Source organism: Pleurodeles waltl, chromosome 5 (assembly GCF_031143425.1).
Source record: "Pleurodeles waltl isolate 20211129_DDA chromosome 5, aPleWal1.hap1.20221129, whole genome shotgun sequence".
In the NCBI taxonomy this organism is placed as follows: Eukaryota; Metazoa; Chordata; class Amphibia; order Caudata; family Salamandridae; genus Pleurodeles; species Pleurodeles waltl.
The window spans coordinates 112,806,114-112,828,781 of record NC_090444.1 but is presented as its reverse complement, the minus strand read 5'-3'; the positions used below and the strand labels follow the sequence as shown (position 1 = coordinate 112,828,781).

The 22,668-nt window shown below is 42.7% G+C and overlaps 1 protein-coding gene across 2 annotated transcripts in view; it reads right to left on the bottom strand.

Moving 5' to 3' along the window:
• Nucleotides 1-22,668, bottom strand: part of TRIM35 (tripartite motif containing 35) — a 134,269-nt gene that overhangs the window by 84,409 nt on the left and 27,192 nt on the right. For both annotated transcript variants that reach the window (XM_069233747.1, XM_069233746.1), the window contains exon 2: nucleotides 13,642-13,737. In XM_069233747.1, the coding sequence (XP_069089848.1) occupies nucleotides 13,642-13,737 (96 nt within the window). The remainder of the gene's footprint in view (nucleotides 1-13,641; nucleotides 13,738-22,668) is intronic.

Here is a 22,668-nt window from a genome sequence, read left to right as displayed (position 1 = left end):
AGTTATTTGAAGTTCCAGGATTTTCCTGGCTCTCCTGCCCTGGCTACTACCTGGCTGCACTGACAATACAAGGTTGATAAGCCTATTGTGTGGTAGCAGAGCACAGCCCATTCAAGTGCAAGTGGGGCTGTGCTTATTTCTCGCCCCTCCAATCAAGCCAATTAATGGGCCATTAGGGCTCAGCTAATCCTACTATTATGTGACTGACTGGAGGGAATTCACAAAGTCCTAACTAAGTTGCACCCAGTCATGTGACCCAAGACAGGCTGCAGGAACAGAGGGCTAAGGGCTGGAAAAGGCCAACTTTCTAAAAGTTGTAATGATAAATCAGACTACCATTAAAGAAGGTTTATCATTACAAGTTCATAGACACCAAACATGATATATCTACCATCTCTGGTTTAGGAATTACAACTTATTAAACATAATAAGGAATCCCCAATGCCAGACTATAGGAGGGTATACATCACAGTAGTGAAAAACTAATTTGGGAGTTTTTCATTACTAGGACGTGTCAAACTTAAAAGTACAGGTCCTACCTTTTATTTACACAGTACCCTGCCCTATGGCCTGCCTCGGGCCTACCTTAGGGGCAACGTATGTAATAAAAGGGGAATTTAAGGTTTGGCTAGAGGTCTTAAATGCCAAGTCGACAAGACAGAGACACTGCCTTTGGGCTGCAATGGCAGGCCTGGGTCATGTTTTACAGTGCTACTTAGTTTTACAATAAGTGCATTATCATAAAATAAAATGATGGACTGTGTGTTGAAACTTTTCACCCCCAGTCACAGATCTCGGTTTAATCCATTGTTATTTTGCATGCCATGTCACCCCAGTTCCGACCCAGCTATATGCAAATGAGTCTTGACCCTGCTCACATTAAGTGCTGCAGGCCCACTGGCAGTATTTAATTTACAGGCCCTAGGCCCTGGGTATATGGAATAGCACTCTACAAGGGACCTACACACAAATTAAATATTCCAATCAGGTGTATGCCAATCAAATCATGTTTAGGGGAGTGAGCACATGCACTTTAGCACTGGTTAGTAGTGGTAAACTGAACAGCATCCAAAGGCCAACAAGCAAAAATCCAGCAAAAAGTAGGAGGTTAGAGGCAAAATGTTTGGGAGTGACCCTGTAGAGGGCAATTTTCAACACTACCACAATTGCCAGAGTAGCTGTCAAAGCAAGCATAAGGATTCATTTGCGATGGATTTGATGGTAGGTGTTTGGACTTGGTTGTCGACTTGGATGGTGTAAAAAAGGACTGAAGCAGAGAAGACAGCAGCCAAAGTGCCTTAAACACCTAGGTTTATTGATCTTGCCACTTTTTATATTAATTATGCTTATGCGATAGATTACATTCTATACCAACAATACTCACATGCAGAGCATCCTATCTCTTACATGGAAACCTTAGCCCATTGCACTCAGAGATTATTAACTTACCTCCTTTTCCCCTCCTCAGGGATGTGGAATTTAATAATATATCTACTTGTCTGTGGGACAGGCTGCTTCGTAAATCTAGTTGACCAGCAAAAAAAATATATATATCTGTCCATTTGGTGCTATACAGAGCAGACACAAATTGTGGCAGCAATCTCATTATATAAAAGCTCTAAAAAAATATCCTCTCTGACTTTGCCAGGGCTAATATTATAGTACTTCAAGGTTTCCTGTTTTTGCCACCTTTCCATAGATCTGCATTCTGGAACTGGAGGAAAAAGGCAAGCAAATGTTCCCGGGTTGGAAAGCCCATTTGAGTCTGTGCAAACCTACTAACTTGCATGTTTTATGGGTTTTTACTAACTACTCTCTAATCTTTTCCCATATCGAGAAAGGTTAGAAATTTGCTCATGACAAGGGTAGAAGTAAAACTTTTTCCAGGGTTGAGGAAAAAGTAGTTAAAGGGAAAGTGAACTTGTAAACATTCAACAAATTTTCGCATGAGCAAATCTACACTGGCATATTTGCTGGTGCTAAAATACAGTTCACAAATATTTTCTAGGAGTACGATTTCCTGGTCTACTTCAGTAAAAATTTTGTGAATCCATGAAATAGGAAAATCTGCACTTATACAAAGACATTCCATGGGTACACTTTTGCGACTTTCTTTAACAACTGGGCCCCTAATTAGGTCTTGAGTTAACCAAGACCTTTTTCTTTTTATTAAAATTCTGTCTCTCTCTATCCATGAATCAGCTGGCTTTACTGTGAGCGATAGCAATCTGCTCTGTCACAAGCAGCATATAGCCACACAAAGTAGTTTTGTTCAGTGCCAGGAACTACTGTGGCAATGTGTGATTTTTGTGACCAAATAAAATATATTTTGCTTTTGCCAGTGTTTGTTACAATGGTGAGGGCCTGGCAGCTCTCCCAACAATAAAGCTTTACAAAAGCCACATCAAAACAAGACAAACATTGACAAAACCAAAAGCCTGCCCACCAATGCCGGACCTACTGGCTTTGCCAATGTTTATTTTCATGTTTCCCATAATTTTGTTGAAACTGGTTTCACTGATTTTCCAATACGAATATTTTAGTAAGTACCAGCATGCATCAACATTTTTCCTGAATGGCGCTTCAAAGAAAATGGTACCTGCAATTTCACACTAATATAGCAAAACCTTTTCCCACCCCCGTTCAGTTTTTTTGTGAACATTTTATGTTGAAATCAAAGAATGAATCTTCACGCTTCTGTAAATATTTGTATCCAATCACAGCATTCTGGGAGCCCTATAAGTAGCTTCATATTGTTACGCTTTGCAAACGAGCGTACACATTTTTTTTAATTGAATCACTGAGTAGTGTAGTCAAAGCTTACAACATGTATTTAGAGCACTCACCCTAATAAAAGCTTTGCATTAATGAACCATAAAATACTGTCGAATAGCATTAACATATGGACATAAATATTACCTCAACAGACATTTTCCTTCACCGCTCCATAATGGTGTACAGAAAACTAGTAGCCAAAGGGTTTGTGCTGCAGGGGGCTGGGCCTGCTTGCCCCAAGGACAAAGTAAACATGAAAACTTATTGTCCTTGACCCCAAACAATATGTCCCAAGCTACAGGAATTCTACACCCCACTGCCTGCCCTCGCATCCAACTGTTTCACTCTACGGACACCTACAGCATCATTAAGCCATACATGGTGAGCTGTGCCCCTTTTGAGTCTCAAAATTACCTTTCTAGCCCATGGTAGGTTTTCCACCCACCCCTGATTTTAACAAATTAATTCGGACATCTTCTCCCCCCGTAGATTGCTTTATCAGCTTCCATACAAGCTCTCAACCCCCTCTGCCCTCATTTGTTTGGTCAGGGTGGCTGCATTGCTCCACATTCTTGTGATGTGTTTTTGCGAGTGCAAATCCCAATAAACAAAACATCAATTGTCTAGGTAAGTGAACACTGCATGGGATACCTAGGATGATGGGGGGGGGGGGGGGGGATCTTGGTCCAGGTATGTCCAGGGCAGCAGACAGTTCAGTGGCTATTTCAGTTGTTAGTCCTATATCGCAGTGCATTCCCAAATTGTGTGGAAAAGTTTCCCCTCTGCGGTATTTTACTGTTTGAACATTGTGATCTGTGCCCTCCCTATTTTGGAATCTAATTTTATAGTAAATTGCAGCTTTTTCCTGGGGATGCATTTGAGGGCTTCCTAGTCAACATCCTCAAATTGACCCTGATCCACCTCCCACATGACAGATTTTTTACATTGTTTGTTCACATATTGAAAAGGGTTCGGTAGGTGAATGATTTCCTTGCTGGGAGAGTTTCCTGTAGGATTCCGCCTTCTAGCTGGCTATTAGGCAAGTCCATCCAGTCTGCCTCAAAGGTGTGTCGTAGCTGCATATATTTATATTGAGCGGGTGCTAGACCACAGTCCACCTGAAGGTCCCCAGAAGATTTCATGTCTCCTTACAGTATCAGGTCTCCCAGCTTGGAGATCCCAATAAAGGATCCCCACTATTTTATGCACCTCAACTAGCTTATTTCCTTTCCACATGGGGGTTTCCTTAGACAGTTTGTCCCACCACCCCAAGTATATTGCTACTTTGTCTCAGGCTAGTAAAATACTTGGTGAGCTAAAAAAATAAGTCCTAAGTTACACTCCAGAGACATAATGGATTCAAGGGAGTGTTTCTATAAAGGCCCTCTCTATTCTGGTTGCCAAAGACCCCAATTATTAATAAATTGGAGCTGGAAAGCCCAGTAATAGGTTTGTATAGTTGGGAGAGAAAATCCCCATTACATACTGAATGTTGCAACGTTTGAAGGCCTATTCTAGATACTCCCACATCTAAGAGGAGTCCTATCTTTATTATCAAAAACCTCTTCAGGCACTATTGAGGCGGGATGGGAACTTTTGCAGGACGTAGAGAAATTTAGGTAATGTAATCATTTTAAATATAGAGACACGCCCATCCAAGAAAGGGGACATTTCCACTGTTTTTTGGTACACATTTGAAATTCCCCAAGCTCAACTTGAGGTTTTATTGCAGAACTATCTACCCTGGGTGATGTTGATCCCCAAACATATAAAGCTTGTCTGGGAGACCCTCAGGTTATAGGGAAATATCCCCAAGCCCAAACCAGTCACCAAGTTTGTAAATATTTGGGCCACTAATTCAAAAAGATTGCCAACTTATCCCGAAACATCAAACCCAGCCCAAGGCCACCAACTTAATTCAAGCACCTCACTACCACCACAAACATCCAAACTAACCGAACGGAGCCAGCTCGCCTCACAGGACACTGCCTCCATCATGAACTCAGTCCATTCAGGGGCCTCTACTGACCCATGCCCTCATCACATCTTAAACCAAGGCAAAGCCAGAACTGGCCACATAATCACCACTTTGCTCAACACCTCAATAGCCATGGCCACCTTCCCAGAGGACTGTAAACATGCAGAAGTCAACGCCCTACTAAAGAAACCACTGGCAGACCGCAGCAAACTCAACTACCGACCGATCTCCCTGCACCCAAAGTATTAGTAAAGGCCATCAACCAACAACTCCCCTCACATCTGGAACAGAACCTCCTGCTCTACTCTTCCCAATCCGAATTCTGCAGAAATCACAGCACTGGGACAGCCCTCATTACAGCTACCAATTGCATCCAAGCCCTACTCGACCGAGGGGAGATTGAGGATCTTATCCTCCTAGACCTTTTGGAAGTCTTGAATATGGTCTTCCTACCAAGCACTCATCACAAGGCCGCACAACATAGGCATCCAAGGAGCTGCCCTCAGACGGATCACCTCTTTCCTCACATGAAGAGCACAAAAAGTCCACCTTCACCTCCGAACCCAAGGATGTCCTCTGTGGAGTACCCCAAGGATCTTTGCTCAGCCCCATCCCCTTTAACTCTTTTAAGACACCTCTGACCTGCATCACCAAAACCCAAGGACTCCGCATCACATCCTATGTCAACGCCACACAACTCACCCTCTCCCTCTCTGAAGACACCACCAAGACTAACTTCAACAACTGCATGACCGACGTCACCAACTGGATGAAGGACAATTGCCTGAAGCTCAAAACAGATGAAACAGCAGTACTAATTTTGGGAAACAAAAGCTCCCAAGAGAATGCATTCTGATGGCTCTCAGAACTCCGACCTATTCCTACCCCCCCACTGACCACTATGATCCTAGGCATCATTCTGGACAACAAGCGAACTATTACAACTCCTGTTAAATTAGTCTTCTCCTCCTGCTTCATCTTCCACATAGTTCCTAAGATATTCAAATGTCTACTCCAAAGATCCAGACGCATTATCATCCAGGCCCTCATCTCCAGCTGACTGCCTACATCAATGTTCTCAATGCAAGGATTGCAGCTCACCTCTTTCAACTATTACAGAGCAGACCGATTGCTGCAGCCAGACTCGTCCTGGATCTCCCCAGAGGAACCCACATCACCCTCTACCTCAGGGAACTCCACTGGCTCCCTTACAGAAAACAAATTGCATGCATACAAGGCTCTACACAACTGCAGACCCGCCTACTTGAACCACCACACCTGAACTTCCATCAGCCCACCAGACAACTCCGCTCTGCGTCCCTTTCTATAACCCTTAACCCCCCGCATCAGATGAAGCAAATGCAGAGATTGCTTCTTCTCCTACCTAGCAGGGAAGACTTGGAACAAGCTACCCTTTCATCTACGGACCTCCCAATCTCTTCTATAACTCTGGCCCAATAGCCAGGTTTTCAGAGATTTTCAATCAACTGGACCCTACCAGCGCCTGGATACCCTCATGGGTAACAAGTGGTGCTCTAAAAATCTACTGATGGATTGGTTCACTGGTGGAACTTTGGGCAAAATTCAAAGCATTTAAGGACTTGGAAAAGGTACATCCAATCAAGCGAGTCAAGAGCTTTCTTGAACTCTACCACATTATCTAGCCATACACATAGCATCCTGATCCTGACAAAAGACAGAAAAGCAAGGGAGCGAGCTCCAGATCTCAGTTCCAAGAAGTGGGGGGGGGAGGCACATATGTGTGGTGCTGGTGTTATTTCCGGGCAGGACAGCCTTGATGTGGAGTTGCATGATACCACCTAGTGGCGTACAAAGGAATTGCTGGGGATTTGTTTTTGATATGGGGTGAAAAACATACATCAGAAACAAGTCTCCACATTACAAAGAACAGTTAGAGCAATACAGCAGCAGATGAGCACATCTCATGCGCCCCAGAGTAGTGACTTGTGGCTGTGGTACAGGCTTGAGGTGGAGAGTTGTTAGGGGACTGGTAATGCAGAACCTGCAGATCTAGGCCTGTGCCATGCACAAAGAATAAGGTTGGCCTCTGGTATGCCCGGGCTGCACTGTGTCAGTGTGAGGGAGGTAAAGGGCAGGTCCAAAGTGGCGCAACCCCAAACTTGTCCTAGATTCTGCAGCATAAGTAGACACAGTCTAAATAAGTGTCACCTTGTCTATATCAATGCCCTCATCATAGTTCTCACTCTCCTTAAGTTGCTTGTGGTCCTAGAATCGCTCACTGGGTTGAAAAGGCATACAAGGTCAGCATTCCTGCATTAATGACTAAAGCCAGTGCACTGAGCAAAAGCAGGAGGAACTGCTAGGGTCCATCTAACTGACAACCTAAGGGCATCTATCCAGGCGGCTGCCCAGACAATCCATATGCGTAGCATGCACCTTCTCAACCTAGATGCCAGGAGAATGTGGCACCCTTTTCCTGATTGGCACCTTGGAGGTATAGCCTCTGGACCTGCTCACTGTAATTACAGGTCAAACGTTTTCTACAGTTTTACAAGTTTTTTTCTTAGTAATCAAAGTCTAACAAAACAATAAATGATTTTTGCGAACCAAATTTAAGTTGTCTGGTATTTTGATTGCAACAGTATTCCACTGTCCTTGTACACAAACGTCTAATCAAGCAGTCTTTAAGAAAATACACTATTGTAAGATAACCACTTAATTCAAGGGTAAACTAACTGGCCACAGTAAGACTGAGTCTGCATACAGGACCATGAGCGAGTTTTCTATATATCTGTTGGCAAAGCAAGGTGACATGCTCTTTGCATATATGGAAAATGCAATGCATCCAGTGTCTGTAATCCTGAAATTTCACTTCAGACTACAACAGAACATTTTGGTAAAGTGCCAATACAGCAAAACATAGATGTTAGGATTCAGAAACTGAAAGTAAAGTACGTTTTTGGGCTAGATAGTATTGCATCTTATGTGCTGTGCATTTCATGCAACACATGGCCTAATACAGCTTGAACCTTCATTTCTTCAAACAGAGAGAGAGCCACCCATTAACTGTGAATTATGGTGTCCAGTGTTTCTTGCATATGCAAAAGTGCTAGAGGGTGAAGATTGCCTGCAATAAAGGAAACCATTTAGTAAAACATGCTTTAAGGGGTGTGGACTTGAGAGCTCAAAACTCTATCTCCTTTAGAAAATCCAGGCAATATTGTTGTTTTTAATATGAAATACAGCACCTTCATCTAGCAATGGTTATAAAAAAATAAAAACTTGAGGCAATTATGGAAATATTCAAATTTTACGTAAGAGCTCAGAAAAATGAAGAAAGCATTGAAGAGTACATTTCAGCCTTAAGAATCTTGGCTGCGTCATTTGAATTTAAGACTTTAACCTATGACAAAGTGTTGAGAGACCAGATTATGGAAAAGACTAGAAGCCAAAACATCCAAGAGAGATTATGGTTTGGCATTGAAATAACTTTAAGTGCAATGTAAAACACTGCTAAAAACACAGAAACAATCAGACGTTTGTTCCACAAATTAGAGGAACATGGTGACAACGCAGCCAAACTGAAGGTACTGTAGATTGTATCTGAAGTGAATATTGTGAGGAAACAGGAGACAAGTGAAAGAAAGATCAGATCAGAAATAGTCATCTTTGTCTTTTACATATGTCTTAGCAATTACTGTGTGGGTAATTATAAATGTTGTCCTACAGAGGATAAAGTATGCAACAGATGTAGGAAAAAAACTAAATTTCGGAAAGTCTGCAAGGCTGAGGGCAAGGACAACTGTTTCAGTGAGAATTCAGACAATGAGGTTTTGAACCCTAACAGGGTGCTGTGTGTCAACTGAGGTAAATCCAGTGGGTTTCCGAGTGTGTAACACAAGTCGATAGTAAAAATGTGGAAATGTTGGTAGATTCCTGCACTTAGTACAGCACAGTGGACAAAGACTGGGTGGTAGAAGTTTGGGGGTGATGGAAAATTATGCCAGCCAGATGTACATACTGGACTTTATAGTGATCATGAAATTAATCTGTCGGGTATTTTTGGGCCAATTTAGAATTTTCAGATAGGAAAACCAAGGGGAAAATGTATGTCGCTGTCAAAGGTGCGTCAGTTTTGGGCTGACCTCATCCAGAAGAATTGGGTACTCAATTACATCCTCCTGTTTTCAATAGTAAAAAAGGAAAAATGCCTTGTTCACCATGCCACTGAAATTGGACTTCACCAAGGTATTCAGAGAAGAGCTGGGCGAGTTTAAAATATTAAAGCACAAAATAGTCCTTAAATAATTCCTATAAGAGACAAAGCTTGGAATGTTCCAATACCCTAGAGGTACAACTTGAAGAAAATATTATAAGATCTGTGGTTGAAACAGATTATTGAATCTATAGAATCCCCACCATGGGTTTCTCCTGTAGTGATGTCTTTGAAAATGTAGGGGTGAGTCTAGGTTCTGTTTCGATTTAAGGAGTCTTAATAATAAAATGTGGGTTGATCAACTCCTCCTACCCAATTTAAATGAGCTAATACCTACTTTGGTGGATGCCACTGTTTCTTTCCACTCCGATCTTGAAAAGACTTGGCACCAAATTGAACTTTAACAAGGATGTAAGCATTTTTCAACCATGAGGGGATGTTTCAGTCCTGCAGGATGCTTTTCAGGTTGGCAAGTGCTGCATCAGTATTCCAGCGTTTAATGAAGGAGACTTTAGAAGGGGATTTGTTTGTAGTAGCTTTCCAGGGTGATATCTTTGTGTCTGGTAAATATTAAACCAAACACAAAGATAATTTACACAAGATTCTCTATTGATTAGTGCAGAATGGTTTGATGTTTAAGGAATTCAAATTAAATTAAATTAAGATATAATCGAGTACTTGGGTCATTGAATCAGCATGGGAAAAACAAAACCACGTCCAGGCCATTGTGAATGCGCTGGTTCCTAAATCTAATGAGCAACTGAGGTTACTTTTAGCTGTAACCAAGTTCTACTCTAGATTTATTGAAAATTATGCTCCTAAAATGGAACCATCGTCATTTGAATAAAAATATCCAGAGAGTATGGGATGAAGCATAAAATGAGGGGAGGTGCTCCTTGGTGAAATCATTAGAACTGCGCAAAGACTGAGTCACTGCAGTGAATGAAAGTGTTTGTGGGCTTGCAGCTGTATTACTAAAAAAAAAAAAAAAAAAAAAAAAGGGAAGAACAGGGCTAAATAATAAGTGGTATTTTATGCTTCAGGAACCTTGAGGATGTCTGAGAAAATCTATTTAGTAATTGAAAAGGAGCTCTTATCCTGTGCTTGGGCAGTTGACAATCTCAGACAATTTTTGTGGGGTACAAAGTTTGTTTTAAAGATGGAGCATAAACAAACGGCTAGTTTCTATTTTATCTGCAGGTGGTGGAAGATATTTGACTGCATGGTTGGCTTGCCTAGCCACAAAGATTCAAGACTTTCAATTTGGAAAATAATATGTTACCGGGAAATCCAAAGTGCTTGCAGATTTGTTGTCCGTATTACCAGTAGAGATGAGACATTCAGGCATGGACGATGAGGAAGAGTGTGAAGTAGCCTACACTACAGATTAAATTAATGTATAGGGTGCAGGTTATGGTTCGCACCCCACCATTTCTAAAGAGAAGTGGCATAAAAAGATGGCTAAGGATGGGGAGATGAAGTTGGTTTCAGAATATTTGTTTAAAGGTTGGCTGGAGGAATAGTAATTCAGTGGTGATTTATCTGCTTTCTTTGAAAGTTAAAGAGCAAGTGATGATAGTTGATGATACCCTTGTTGGAGGGGGATAAAGATATCCCACCAATGGGATGAAGAAAAAGATCTTTGAATGTCACCTTGGGATGTCAGGAAAAAAATAGGCACATTCTGAAATTTTACTAGTGCCTGGTATTGACACTGTGGCTTTTCTGAGTATCTGATTGTAGGATTGTGCAGGAAGTGATAGGTCTGCTGAACCATGTGTCACTGATTGGTTACACATGCAATTTTCATCTGAACTTTGGAGAAAGTTTGGAATACATATTTTAGTCCTTGTAGTGCGATTTCCAAAAGGGAGGCATTCACCATTATATTATTTGATTATTTTTCTAAATGGCCTGAAATCGCAATGACAGATTAGGTTACCTCCGAGGGCGGACATCGCATTTTTCAAAGATGTCTTTTGTTGGAAGGCTCTTCCAGAGGAACTGGTTTCGGATAAGGGTCCCCAATGTGGGAGCAAAGCATGTGAAGATTATCTGGACAGATGTGATGTAAAACATAAAATAACTTCCAATTGTTAGCCAAATGGGCAGATTAAACCATAATTCATACAATGGGCTATGAAGGGTGTTTTGGCATGGACGAACGTATTCTAGATTAAATTACTGATTTATAGCACCACACCTAATGTGGTCACTGGTTGTGCTTTGTCTGAGTTGTTTAGAGGAAGAAAGCCAGGATCAAAACTGACACCATGGTGGATTTAAAAAAAAAAAAAAAAAAAAAAAAAAAAAGAAGAGCTTTGTAATTTGAGATTAAGAATATCAGAATGGGTAACGTCTACCAAGAGAAAATGAAAACTTCTTAAACTTGGCAGAGTGAGTAATCCCACTAGGACTCTTATTAACCTGGGCGACTGGGATTGTTCAAAGAAGGTAGTTGTTGCCGGAAGCGAATTTTCGGGATTGTGCGATCCTGTTAAAGTGGTTGAGGTGTTTGGAAAGTCAGTGAGAGACTCGGAAGGGAAAATTTGGAATCTAAGTAACATTTCTGTTTGTTGGGAATTCTAGTAGTATAATGAATGAAGAAACTGGGTGTTCACATGAATATAACGATTCTTGTTGCTAAGCGATGCAGTGGCGGAAATGTTTGTAATTACAACAACACTCACTGATCTGCACAGAGTGAATGTTTGCAATGCTGGTGTTCACTAAAAAAAAATAGAATAAATAAATAAGTCTGCCTCCACATCAATTGAATGAAATTGTTGGCGATTCCTGCTGTCCATTAAGAGGAGGCTCATTCAGGTCCTCATGGACAACATCACCATTACGTGGTGGAGTGCGGTCCTCGGTCCTGTGCCAAGAGGCTTTGCACTTCTGGAACTGGCTGAGCATTTAGGGAATCATCCAAGTACGCAACCACCTGTCAGGATCTTGGAACATCATGGCAGAAAACTCAGCCAACACTGCCTAGCTGGGTCATGAATGGCAGTTACACTCCGGGGTGATGGCGAGCTCCCAGGCTCAGTCTTTTCACCACTCCACAGAACGTGCAGCATCAAAGATTTTGTTTGCTGGAGTTTACAAAGCGAGTTTTCCTCGGAGACACTTTCCACCTGCAGTGGAGCTGGGGACTCCTGTATGTCTTTGCACCCCTACCTCTCCTGCAGAAAGTTCTGAAGAACATCGGGAACGACCTGGCACAAGTCATCTTAGTGGCACTAGACTGGGCCAGAAGTGTGGTATCCAGAACTTCTTGGCATAAGCATCTGCCTTCCAATCAGGCTGCTCCTGCAGGAGGATCTTGAAGAAATAGGACAGAGTTCAGAAAAACTGACACCAGTGAGCAGGGGTGGAGGTTCTATGTGGCTCTGGTATGATTTCTGGGACTAAACTGGGTTGACGCAGCATGTGAGCAAATTACTGGAAAGAAAATTCTCCAAACCACTCTGGCACCTCAGGGTAATCACATACTGAATGTGCTAAGACAGAGTAGCCACTAGAAACAGCATTACTGAAGGTCAAGTAACTTGTTCATTGATGCTGCACAGGCAGTACCACTTTTTAGGTGAAGGAAGCTTGTACCACTGTTGCATATTCTACATGTGTGAGGAAAGCTTGCACTGCTGAGGCTGATGTGGCCCATAATCTTCACTTGTGTGGGGAAATCATGAGCTACTGTTGTCTGTGCTGTACCAGCAGTGACATAGCTTGGTCAGTAAGACTCAGGGATGTGAGCTTCAGATTTCCCCGACAGTCAAGCTTGTATATAAAGTTAACATACATTATAGGACAAGCAGGGTGCATGGGAGGGGCTTAAGAGGCAGTGGAAAAGGAGATGAATGCGGATTGGAAGGCATACTAAGTGAAAGAAACAAGATTTTGTAAAATAGTTAATATTTTTAGGGTTTTCAAAACAAAGGTGTGTGTGTGTGTGTGTGTGTGTGTAAGAAAAACTTATTCAGGGGTGGGGTGTACCACCCCCCTCCCCCACCATGTACCAGTTGAGTGTGAACTAGAAACCTGTATCCCCACAAAATTTGTTCCCACTTCCATATACCCCGTGCTTCCCTCCTGTCACCCTTAGCTAGATGCTGCACTCCTCCTCCAAACCCTACGTTGCACACTGCAATATATCCTCACTTCCCAAAGCTAAATGACTAGTTGGGGATTTTGTATAGTGAACAGGCTTCACTTGCATTAAAAAAAAAAAAAAAAAAAATATAATAATAATAATAATTATATATATATATATATATATATATATATATATATATATATACACATACATATACACACACACATATATATATATATATATATATATATATATAAAAACACACACACACACACACACACACAGGTGAAGCCATGTTAATCAACAGGTACCATGACTGCATGCCTCCTTACACCCATACATACCTCATCCAACATCAATCCGCTCCACCCCTTCCAATCATCTACAACACTGGGGAGCAGCAGGGGAAGATCCCGCAACTGTCTGCAGCAACACCCTCAGACGCGAGCGGGCTGGGTATCTGTGCCAGTTTTATGTGGGCCACCCAACCAGTCTATTCAGAATAAAATGTTAACAAGACAGATAGCAAAAGAGGTCACAACGTTTTCCTTCAAATAAGTTCCCCGAGTATACACCAGGCCTTCAAAGTACCTTGTTGTGCTTCACGATGGAGTCATAGGTTCTCTTGAATGCGCCAAAATCCTTCAGCTTGTCCCTCAAGGAGGTCTCCATGTTCTTCCACTTGGCCTGCAAGAAGAAGCAGCCTTAAGCGATCACATCTCACAAGATTTCTCATCATCTGGTTACTTTAGAGTTGCACCAAGTAAGCTTTAACAAACATCAGGCGCTTAGGCTATGTTTCTGAAACAGACATGTGGGCTGTTTCCTAATCTTTATAACTCCAGTGTTTAAATAAACTCAGATGCATGAGTCAGATGTTCCTGGGTGACTCACTACCTCTCAGAGGCTGCCCTGGAAACTTCCTGCTCTTTGTATATTCAGCAGGACCTACTTTTATCAATAGAAGGCCAGCTTGTCTGTTTCAAGAGACAGCAGCAGAAACGAGCAGGCTCGTAAGAGACAATTATTCAAGCCCTACTGTGCAGCATCAAGGCTGGGAGCAGCGAACATGGGCACAGTGAGGCAAATGTGTGGCCTGCCTGGAGGTGGAAGAACCAGGGTCAGGGCTTCAGTGTGGGAAGCAAAGATCGAGGAAAAGCAACATAATTCACATGCCCCGAAAGACGAAAAACTCACAAAAAGAGAAATTGGGAACCTACAAGATCGAAACAAAGGGGCAGCAATATCGGGTTGTGCAGCGGTTCCCAACCTTCTGACTTATGGGGGCCCCCACTTTATCATTAGTGGAATCCGGGGACCCCCACTGAATCATTATTGAATTCAGGGACCCCCCCTCCCAGTCACTACTGGAAGCCGGGGACCCCGGCCTGAACATGGTCGATGATTTTGAATGCAAAAATTACACAAAAACCTGCAGAAGCAAGCATTCAGCAAACACATACACAAATGATAAAATATTGTATTTAATTTGCAAACAAGTTTAAATAAAACATAGGAAGGTTGGAGCTTTTCTAAATTCAGTTAAAGCCACTGATCATGAATACTATATTCTGTTTAATGCACCTGCACGCCTCCCACGAATCAGTCCGAGGATACTGATGTAATTTTTTACCTTCAATTTAAATTCTTGACACAGTACGATTTAAAAATGTCAATCGTACATTTACCCATCTGTTAATATTATTTGATATTCTAAGCAGTCGTGGACCCCCGGAGGAGGGTTTGTGGCCCATCAGGGGTCCACGGACCACCGGTTGGGAACCACTGTGGTAGTGGATTAAGGAGGCCGGGGTGGAACAACGCAGCCTTGGTCCTGTCCGCTGACGATGAATTGCGCCGGCCACAGGCTCCCGAGCAGGGCTTCGGCCCCGGTAGTCTTTCTTTTAAAAATCAAGCACTGGTCTTAAGAGACCCTAAGTGTTTTCAAATCTCATTTCTTTAAAAAAGATGAGGCCAGAAGCGAGGAATTTCTTTTCGCTACAGACTTTCGCGCCCTTTCTGAAGGATTGCTTCCTTATGGCTTTTGCAATTCTTCCTTCAGGTGTGTGGAATTGCTACATGTCAGTTGCAGAGGGCAGATCTTGTCCACAGATGGATAAAAGGGATTATCCCATTCCATGTAAATACAAGATCCTGTACCTATCCAACATGCATAAGCTTTGATTTCTTTCTTAAACCTGAACGGGCGAGCTAACCATTATATTTCTAAACCAAAGCGGCCTTTCATGCAGAAATATTCAGCAACAGCGCCCGACTGGTTTTAGATTGGGGGTTACTTCGAGAATGGGGTTTCATGAGTGGCAGTGCATTCAATGGGATGGGTAGATGATACAGGATGTGGCCTTACGGCGAGGGCTGCCAACCTTGGAACTGTGGAGCCAGGATCGAGTCACAGTGTGTGCTCAACACCCAGTGATTCTGCTGGGCACATCAATCTCCCCGTCCCTGAAGAAATGAATGCGGCCTTGTGTAATGTAACATGTGCACATGTAAAGCCCTACAATGCCCCCACGCAGGCAATTGTATAACAATTGCAAAAAAAATAGCTTTTAACAGACACCCCAGATCGGCCATGGGTCTCAATATGACCACGAGGCGGCCGGCTGCACCCTTAAGGCGCTACAATCATTTTTGTAATTTGGTAAATGGGAGTCTCCTCAGACTTTGGGGAACTCATTTTTGGAGTACAAGGAGGGTGCTTTACCTGCCCATAGGCATTCCATTAGCAATGCATTCATTTCTCTGAGGAGATTAGGGGGGCCGGTGGAAGAACATGGAGAGCCTTAAAAAAACAGGGTTAAGCATCATCTTTATAGTAACAGGGCACCCCCAACGGGACAGTTTGCAGTGACTCCAGTTCTACAGGACAGCAACAAGGTTTCAACTAAGCTTTAGTGTTTTGTTGAGATGTGTTTTGAACCAGATACCGAGAAACTTTAAATGTAAAGTATCTTAGGTTAGCCACAGGTGTTGTACCTCGATACTGATGTTCAGAAACAGTTGAAAATGTATCGGGTTCTAAGAACTAAGCATGAAAACCGTCTAGTCGTCTTTAATCCTCTCATCATTCACAATTCTATCAAAGAAGGGTGTCAAGACTAAATCAGAAGTACAGGTGTTGGAGGGTTGACTTTCCTTAGGCTAAAGTATTCAGATGATGACACACTGACAAGGGAGCTTTCTTTTGGAAGATAGAAGTCTGTTTCATTTTAGTAAATTGAGGAGTTATATTGTCCTGCCATGGACTGAAACAGAAAGGCCAATTTCAGCTTGTCAAATATCTACTGAACGTCAAGTATGTTATTGAGAACGAGGGCCCCTTACCATACTGAATACAATATATAATATACTCAGAGATACAACGAAATCTAAGTATGCTTAAAAGTAATTATTAAAATAAATAAATGCATAAGCAAAGAGAGAACTTGAATGAACGGGGGCAGCTCTCAGCGATGTTTGAGACTTTTAGCATGGTTATATCTATAGATTAAATAAATAGATACACAGAAGGAGGTTTGTTTCTTAAGCGAAGCAACACACAAATATCACGACCTCAAGCATGAAACGATATGGTGCAATGTATTGATACTGATCAATAGTTTACCAAACCTTGTACAGAGAACCAATCAACAGATTTTGAGATTTTTAAAGTGCAATTATCGGTCTCAGGCACGTACGTCAGGTGTCATTGCACATGGCTGGTCTGTTTCAGCGAGTGAGAATGATGGAAGGGAAACTGCTATGACCGAGGCTTGACAAATGGGGAAATTAAACCCTCCAATCTTGTGACAAATACTTTTGCTAATCTATTCCTGCCCTCCGTAATTAATGAGGCTGGTCTCACTACAAATCAATGAATTGGACTTTGTTGGCTTAGGTTGAACAGCAGCTCAATAATGGATGGCAGACTACAGAGCCCACTCCCAGGTGCGTGCATTTGTATTTCTTTAGTGGTTTTATATAGCGATTCGGCACTAAATGAGGTTAGTGCACTACCAAATAAAGAAGTGGCAAAAGGGAGGTCAAATCATGGGACCCAAAAAAATGCAAGGCTTGGAAGAGGATGCCCCACACCAGGGGCATCTCCTCCGCAATGGCGGAGGAACAACGCCTCCCCCTCCTCCTCCCCCCCCACTAAGCCAGCAGCTGCAAAATAAAACAATATTTAACTATCGTTTTATTTTACAGCTACTAGCCCAGCCAGCAGCATGTGCGGGAGGGGCGAGGCTGAGCCATGGGGGGGGCAGGGGGGGAGTGAAATGCACCAAGTGCACAAGTGTGTCTGGTCGGCCGTCTCACGTCGGCCAAGCACACATGCGCACTTAGGTTTCTCCGAGGCGGCTGTATTACACAGCCGGGTTGGAGGAACTGCACAGGCTCCAGTGTGCTGTCTGAGCAGCAGACCAAGCCACTCAGGCCAATAGTGGCGCTGCTCTCATACTACGTATAGCATGAGAGCAGCACCAGGATTGCTGTGGAGTCTGTGCTGGTGTCCCAGGGAATGCTGGGACACCAGAAGAGAAGAGGAACGAGGCGGCGACAACAGGAACAGGTACGCTTTTAAAAAAAATAAAAAAAATTGTCCTGTTAGCCCCCCATCCCACCTTGATATTTGCGGCGGCTGCCCACACTGCCACTGCTTTCTATACAGAGGTTGTGGCAATTTTAATTTCTAGCTTCAGGACATATGACAATCATGTACATACACTGAGGTACTACTGTGACACAGAATGTACCCAGGAGCTATCCTCTGGTCTGGAGTGAGCACAACTACCATCAGTTCACCCGGCTACAGAGGACGGACAGTGATGGGAGCAGATTGTGTGTCGGGACAGGTCATTGTTACCTATTGCCCTATATCCTCACACCTCAACGACCTAGTTAAAATCACTGCCTGAACGATAGGTTTACAACATCAGAATACATGCCTTCCCAAAACTTCAAATCAGAACCTTGCACACTCAATACCAAGTATTTCCAGGGGCTGCAACCTCCACCTAGAGGATGATAGATCCACATCGTGTCCTTCCATTGCCAGCGGAAGACTTACTGTTCAAATGATATCTTGCCAATATGTAGCCTGTCACTAGTGCAGTAGCATGTTTAATATGTGGGTTAATCTTAGACACAGATGGGTGATATTTGTCTGATATTGCTTGTAATAGTTATCTTGCACAGCTCTCATGTTCTTGAGTGACAACATGCTACAGAAAACTTCGAAATAAAAATAAAACTAATGCATGTGGCATACATGCATACATGTGTGTATCATATCTATAGTAGGATGAGCAAGCAGGCGGTGTGTTGTAATGCTCTGTAGAAGACCAGGATCCCATGTTGATTTCCTGCACACAAGCGGCACCTATGAGGTAGGAAGGAGAGAGCCTGGCGTTTATCAATGTCAACAGAAGACCTTTAAAGTGAACCACACCAGTTTTGCAACTGTTTCCACCACAAACTGAAGTACGCTGAAAGCACAAACATTGGGGAAATGGGCTGCAAAACTGTGTCGAAATTGTTTTTCAGCCCTGTAGCTTCCTGAAAGCTGGGAAGATGGTAACTTTAGCACGGGAAACCTTTTCCCGATTTGTACAAAAAAAGTTTGGATGAGCCCCAAGCTCAAACTACCTCATATAGCCAAATGAAGGCTTAGCATTCTAGGGGAAAAGGCCTACCAGCTAAAGGGTTAATTAAATTAACTCTTGCTTGAAATAACAAAAAAAACTGTCTTTATGTTTTTTGAGATGGTCCAACCAAGAAATAGCAACAGACAATGAAAACCACTCTAGAATAAATGTCCCTACTCAACATTGTTTACATTGACCTGCAATTGAGAAAAATAGTGCCTTCGAAAAGCTGTTCAGGAGAGGCAAACACATTATCCTTAAATTTGTTACAGAAATAAGATTTTGATATCTTGAAAATAACAAGAAACAAAACCTGATTCCATTCAAGATGTTTACAAGCACAATTCTATTACTAAGGGCTAATGCAGATTTATTTAATTCATCTCTGCAACTTTAAATAGACCATCATACTGAACACGCCATAATGCATCTCATATCCCCAGCTGACAACACAACAGTCTAGAATGCTTGTTGTGGGTGATTTTCAGATGCACTGCTGGGTAAAGATTTTTTCTCCTCACTGGATGGCCCCCTTAATTTTACAGGTAAGAAGCGCAGAAAGAGAGAAAGAAAGAGAGAGAAAGAAAGAGAGAGAAAGAAAGAGAGAGAGAAAGAAAGAAAGAGAAAGAAAGCGAAAGAGAGTGAAAGAGTGAAAGAGAGAGAGAGAAAGAGATGCTATGAAAGCTAGTCTGATGGCACGGAGCTCCAATGGGTTGATGTTGAGTCCGGACTCTGCAGGAGACCAGATGCCTCTGATCTCCGCCTCTCCCAGATGGCCGCCCCAGCCCAGGATTGACATCTGTCACTACTGCCAGATCTGGCTGTGGAAGGGAGAGGGATCTGCCTCTGAGCCAATCATGGTTTGTTAACCCCCTACTGCAGTTCTCGCACAGTTCCCTCGGAGATCTGGACCATGTCGGAGAGACTACCCTGATGTTGCACCCACTGGAACTTCAAACCCCATTGCAGAGACTGCATGTGTCACTAGCAGGATGCCAAGAGGTCCAGCAGCCTCTGTCATTCTCACCCTTCAGCTCACTCTTGCAACGTTCAGATTTCTCCCAACGTGACGCTGTTTTCCCCCCCCCCCTTCTCTTCCTGGTCTTTCCCATATGTGTCTTTTGATCACTGTAAATGCCTGATACTGAAAACTACGTGCCAGCCCTGAAACATAAGTGCCGGTGCCCTCCACCAGAAACCACAGTCTCAAAATAAGCACTGCTTCCACTGCGAGTATCTTTTTCATACTAGTGTACAGTTAATGAAGCTGCACAGTAGTATCAAAGAGAAAGATTTGCAGTGGAAACAAACTAAACATTATGGGTTTTACAATTTACATCGTAACACTGCAAAAACCTAACAAGTATGATTTATTTGCATTGCGATTCTTTCTCTTTCATACTACCATATTGCTCCATTCTAAAGGCGTTATGTTTAGAACTAAGCTGTAAGGTAGTATGAAAAATAAAGACTCACAGTTCAAACAAATCAAACGTTAGTTTTTGTAATGTGCATTTGTGGCCTGAGTAACCCATGTGGGATGCCATGTGGGGGAGTTATGGAAGACACAACTGTCACAGAAGCCCTTTATCAGCTTCATCCCGGTTATTTTCAGGGAGAAACACAGAAATCCTCCAGAGACCTGGTTAGGGGTCAAAGAGGGGACCACCAGTAGCGCAGACTTCAAGGTCATGGATTCAGATGGAACACAATTTCAGTCAAGAGAGAAGACTTGGCAGCTGTGTGGGGCATGGAGTGTTTCCGCACGTATTTGTGAGGTGTGCATTTCACATTACAAATGGACCACAAGCCATTGATGAGGGTGATACAACCAGTAGATGAGAGATAAGGTTTCCATGATGTTGGCACATTTTGTACCAAGGTTGCAGGGGTATCAGTATGATGGAGAGTAGGTTCGGGGGTGGTGGGGTTGATATTCAACCCAATTGCCTCTAGAAAAAGTTAAGGAGGTAGAAGGAAAAAGTGAGAAGATGTGTGCAGTAGGCAAGTGTAAAGGATGCAGTGGAAGGGGGGGCTTTGTGTTGTCATGCAGGAAGAATGAGAAATAGCTTTCCAGAGGATGATGTTTTCAAGGACCTCATGAGAAGTGTTTGGGAGGGTTGGAAACAGGAATCGGATGTTAAGGCTTCTTTACAAGGTTCTGTGAATTTACAAGAGGAAGTCAGCTTAGGAGCAATGGATGCGTTGGTGCTGAGGGGGTGAAAAGCACACTCCTCCAGAAGGATTAAGACGAAAGCTGATTACATTGGCATACATGGGCCATTCGTGGCAATCAAAAAAAAGCAGTGGGAAAGATTGTGGTGGCAGGGCATTGACAATGATGTCAAGAAAAAAAGGTTAAAAAGTGTGTAGTTTGTGCAGGGTGAGTGGAAAGCAGTTAAAGGTAGGACTGAAAGGTATGGGTTATTTGAGAGATGGGAAAAGTGTGTGGCCTTCATATTCCCCATGGATTATTTGGGTGATTCTGAAAGATTTGCAGTAGCGATGGTGGATGTGCTTTCATGGTGGGTGATGGTGGAGTTTATGAGGAACATAACTTCCGAGAGTGAGGTAAGAATTTTGGAGAGACTGCTCATGACAGAAGGGTGTCTGAGTGTGCTTGTGACTGATATTGGTATGCAGCTTACCTCCACTATTATGCAGGAGTTTTTGAGAAAGCATGGCATCAAACATGTGTGCACATCGTTATATAACCCATAAGGCGATGGCACAGCAGAGCGTGTCAATTGCATGGTTAACATAAAGATGGCGGTGATTGCTAGAAAGAATATGAGAAATGCAGTGGAGAGGATGTATGGGCATACAATACCACAAAAAAAAAAAAAAAAAAAAAAAAAAAAAACACACACCAATTGTGAGAACTGGGGGAAGAGAACCGAGGACAAAGTTGTCACCGCAGTGGAAGGGTAAAAGAAGAAGTGTGCATGTGAATGGTGGAAGGACTGAAGGGGATTATGTGAAAGTCAAGTCATGGTTTCAGCAGATTTACAGATCCCGTGCAAGTGTGTGAAGTGGATGAGTGTCACGTGGTGTTTAAAAAACAGAGCAGGACTAAAAAGGAGAGTAGTATTGTATTAAACGAGGGATGATGAGGCATAGAAAAGGGGGGAAGGCAAGGATGAAGAGGCACACAGATGCAGTGAATTCATGTTGATGGATGATGTCAGGTAGAGGAAGAAGCAGTAGAGCAATGAAGACATGAAAGTGTAATGTGCAAGATAGAGGAAGCAGGCAACATTGTATTCCTCAGAGGGTTTGGTATTAGATCATGTGATCTAATGTATTGAGTTAAGTGTAATGGGGTCATGGAAAATGAGAAGTGCATTTTAAATGTAGTAATAGGTGCATGTAATTCAGTAATGGGATGTGCGTGTAATGTGGCAATAGGATAGTTATGTAGTTCAGTAATAGGACAGGTGTGCAATTTAGTAATAGGATAGTTATGTAGTTTAGTAGTGGAAAGTTCATTATTGTGATAAGTTTCATGTTTACAGTTCTTTATTGTGGAAAAGAAGGAGATATGTTATGGGGTATTGTCAGTTGACTTCCAATGTTGTCATGGTTTCCCGGAATATGAGGCACTGGAATCCTGGACACCAGCAACAGTGACAATTGGAATGGGGCAGGCAATGTAGTCTCACTAATGTAGCTGGGCTCTAATAAACCCTGCAAATATCAGTGAAGTGCTAGGCATTATTACTTAAGCTCGCTTAGGCAATAAGTAACGGAAAGGTTCAGTTCTTGCGACTGCAGGTGCGTGCTGCCCAGAAGACTTTAAGGGGCACAGGTCCCACTGAATCTATAGCGATAAAGAGCAACACACATTTAGAAACACATAATTAACTTTACTTTGGTTGTACTGAAATCTAATATGTTGATCCATTATGGCAAGGCTGTGGAAACCGGATCTCCATGAGAAGACCCAGGAGAAACAGAATTTTTTTGCCCC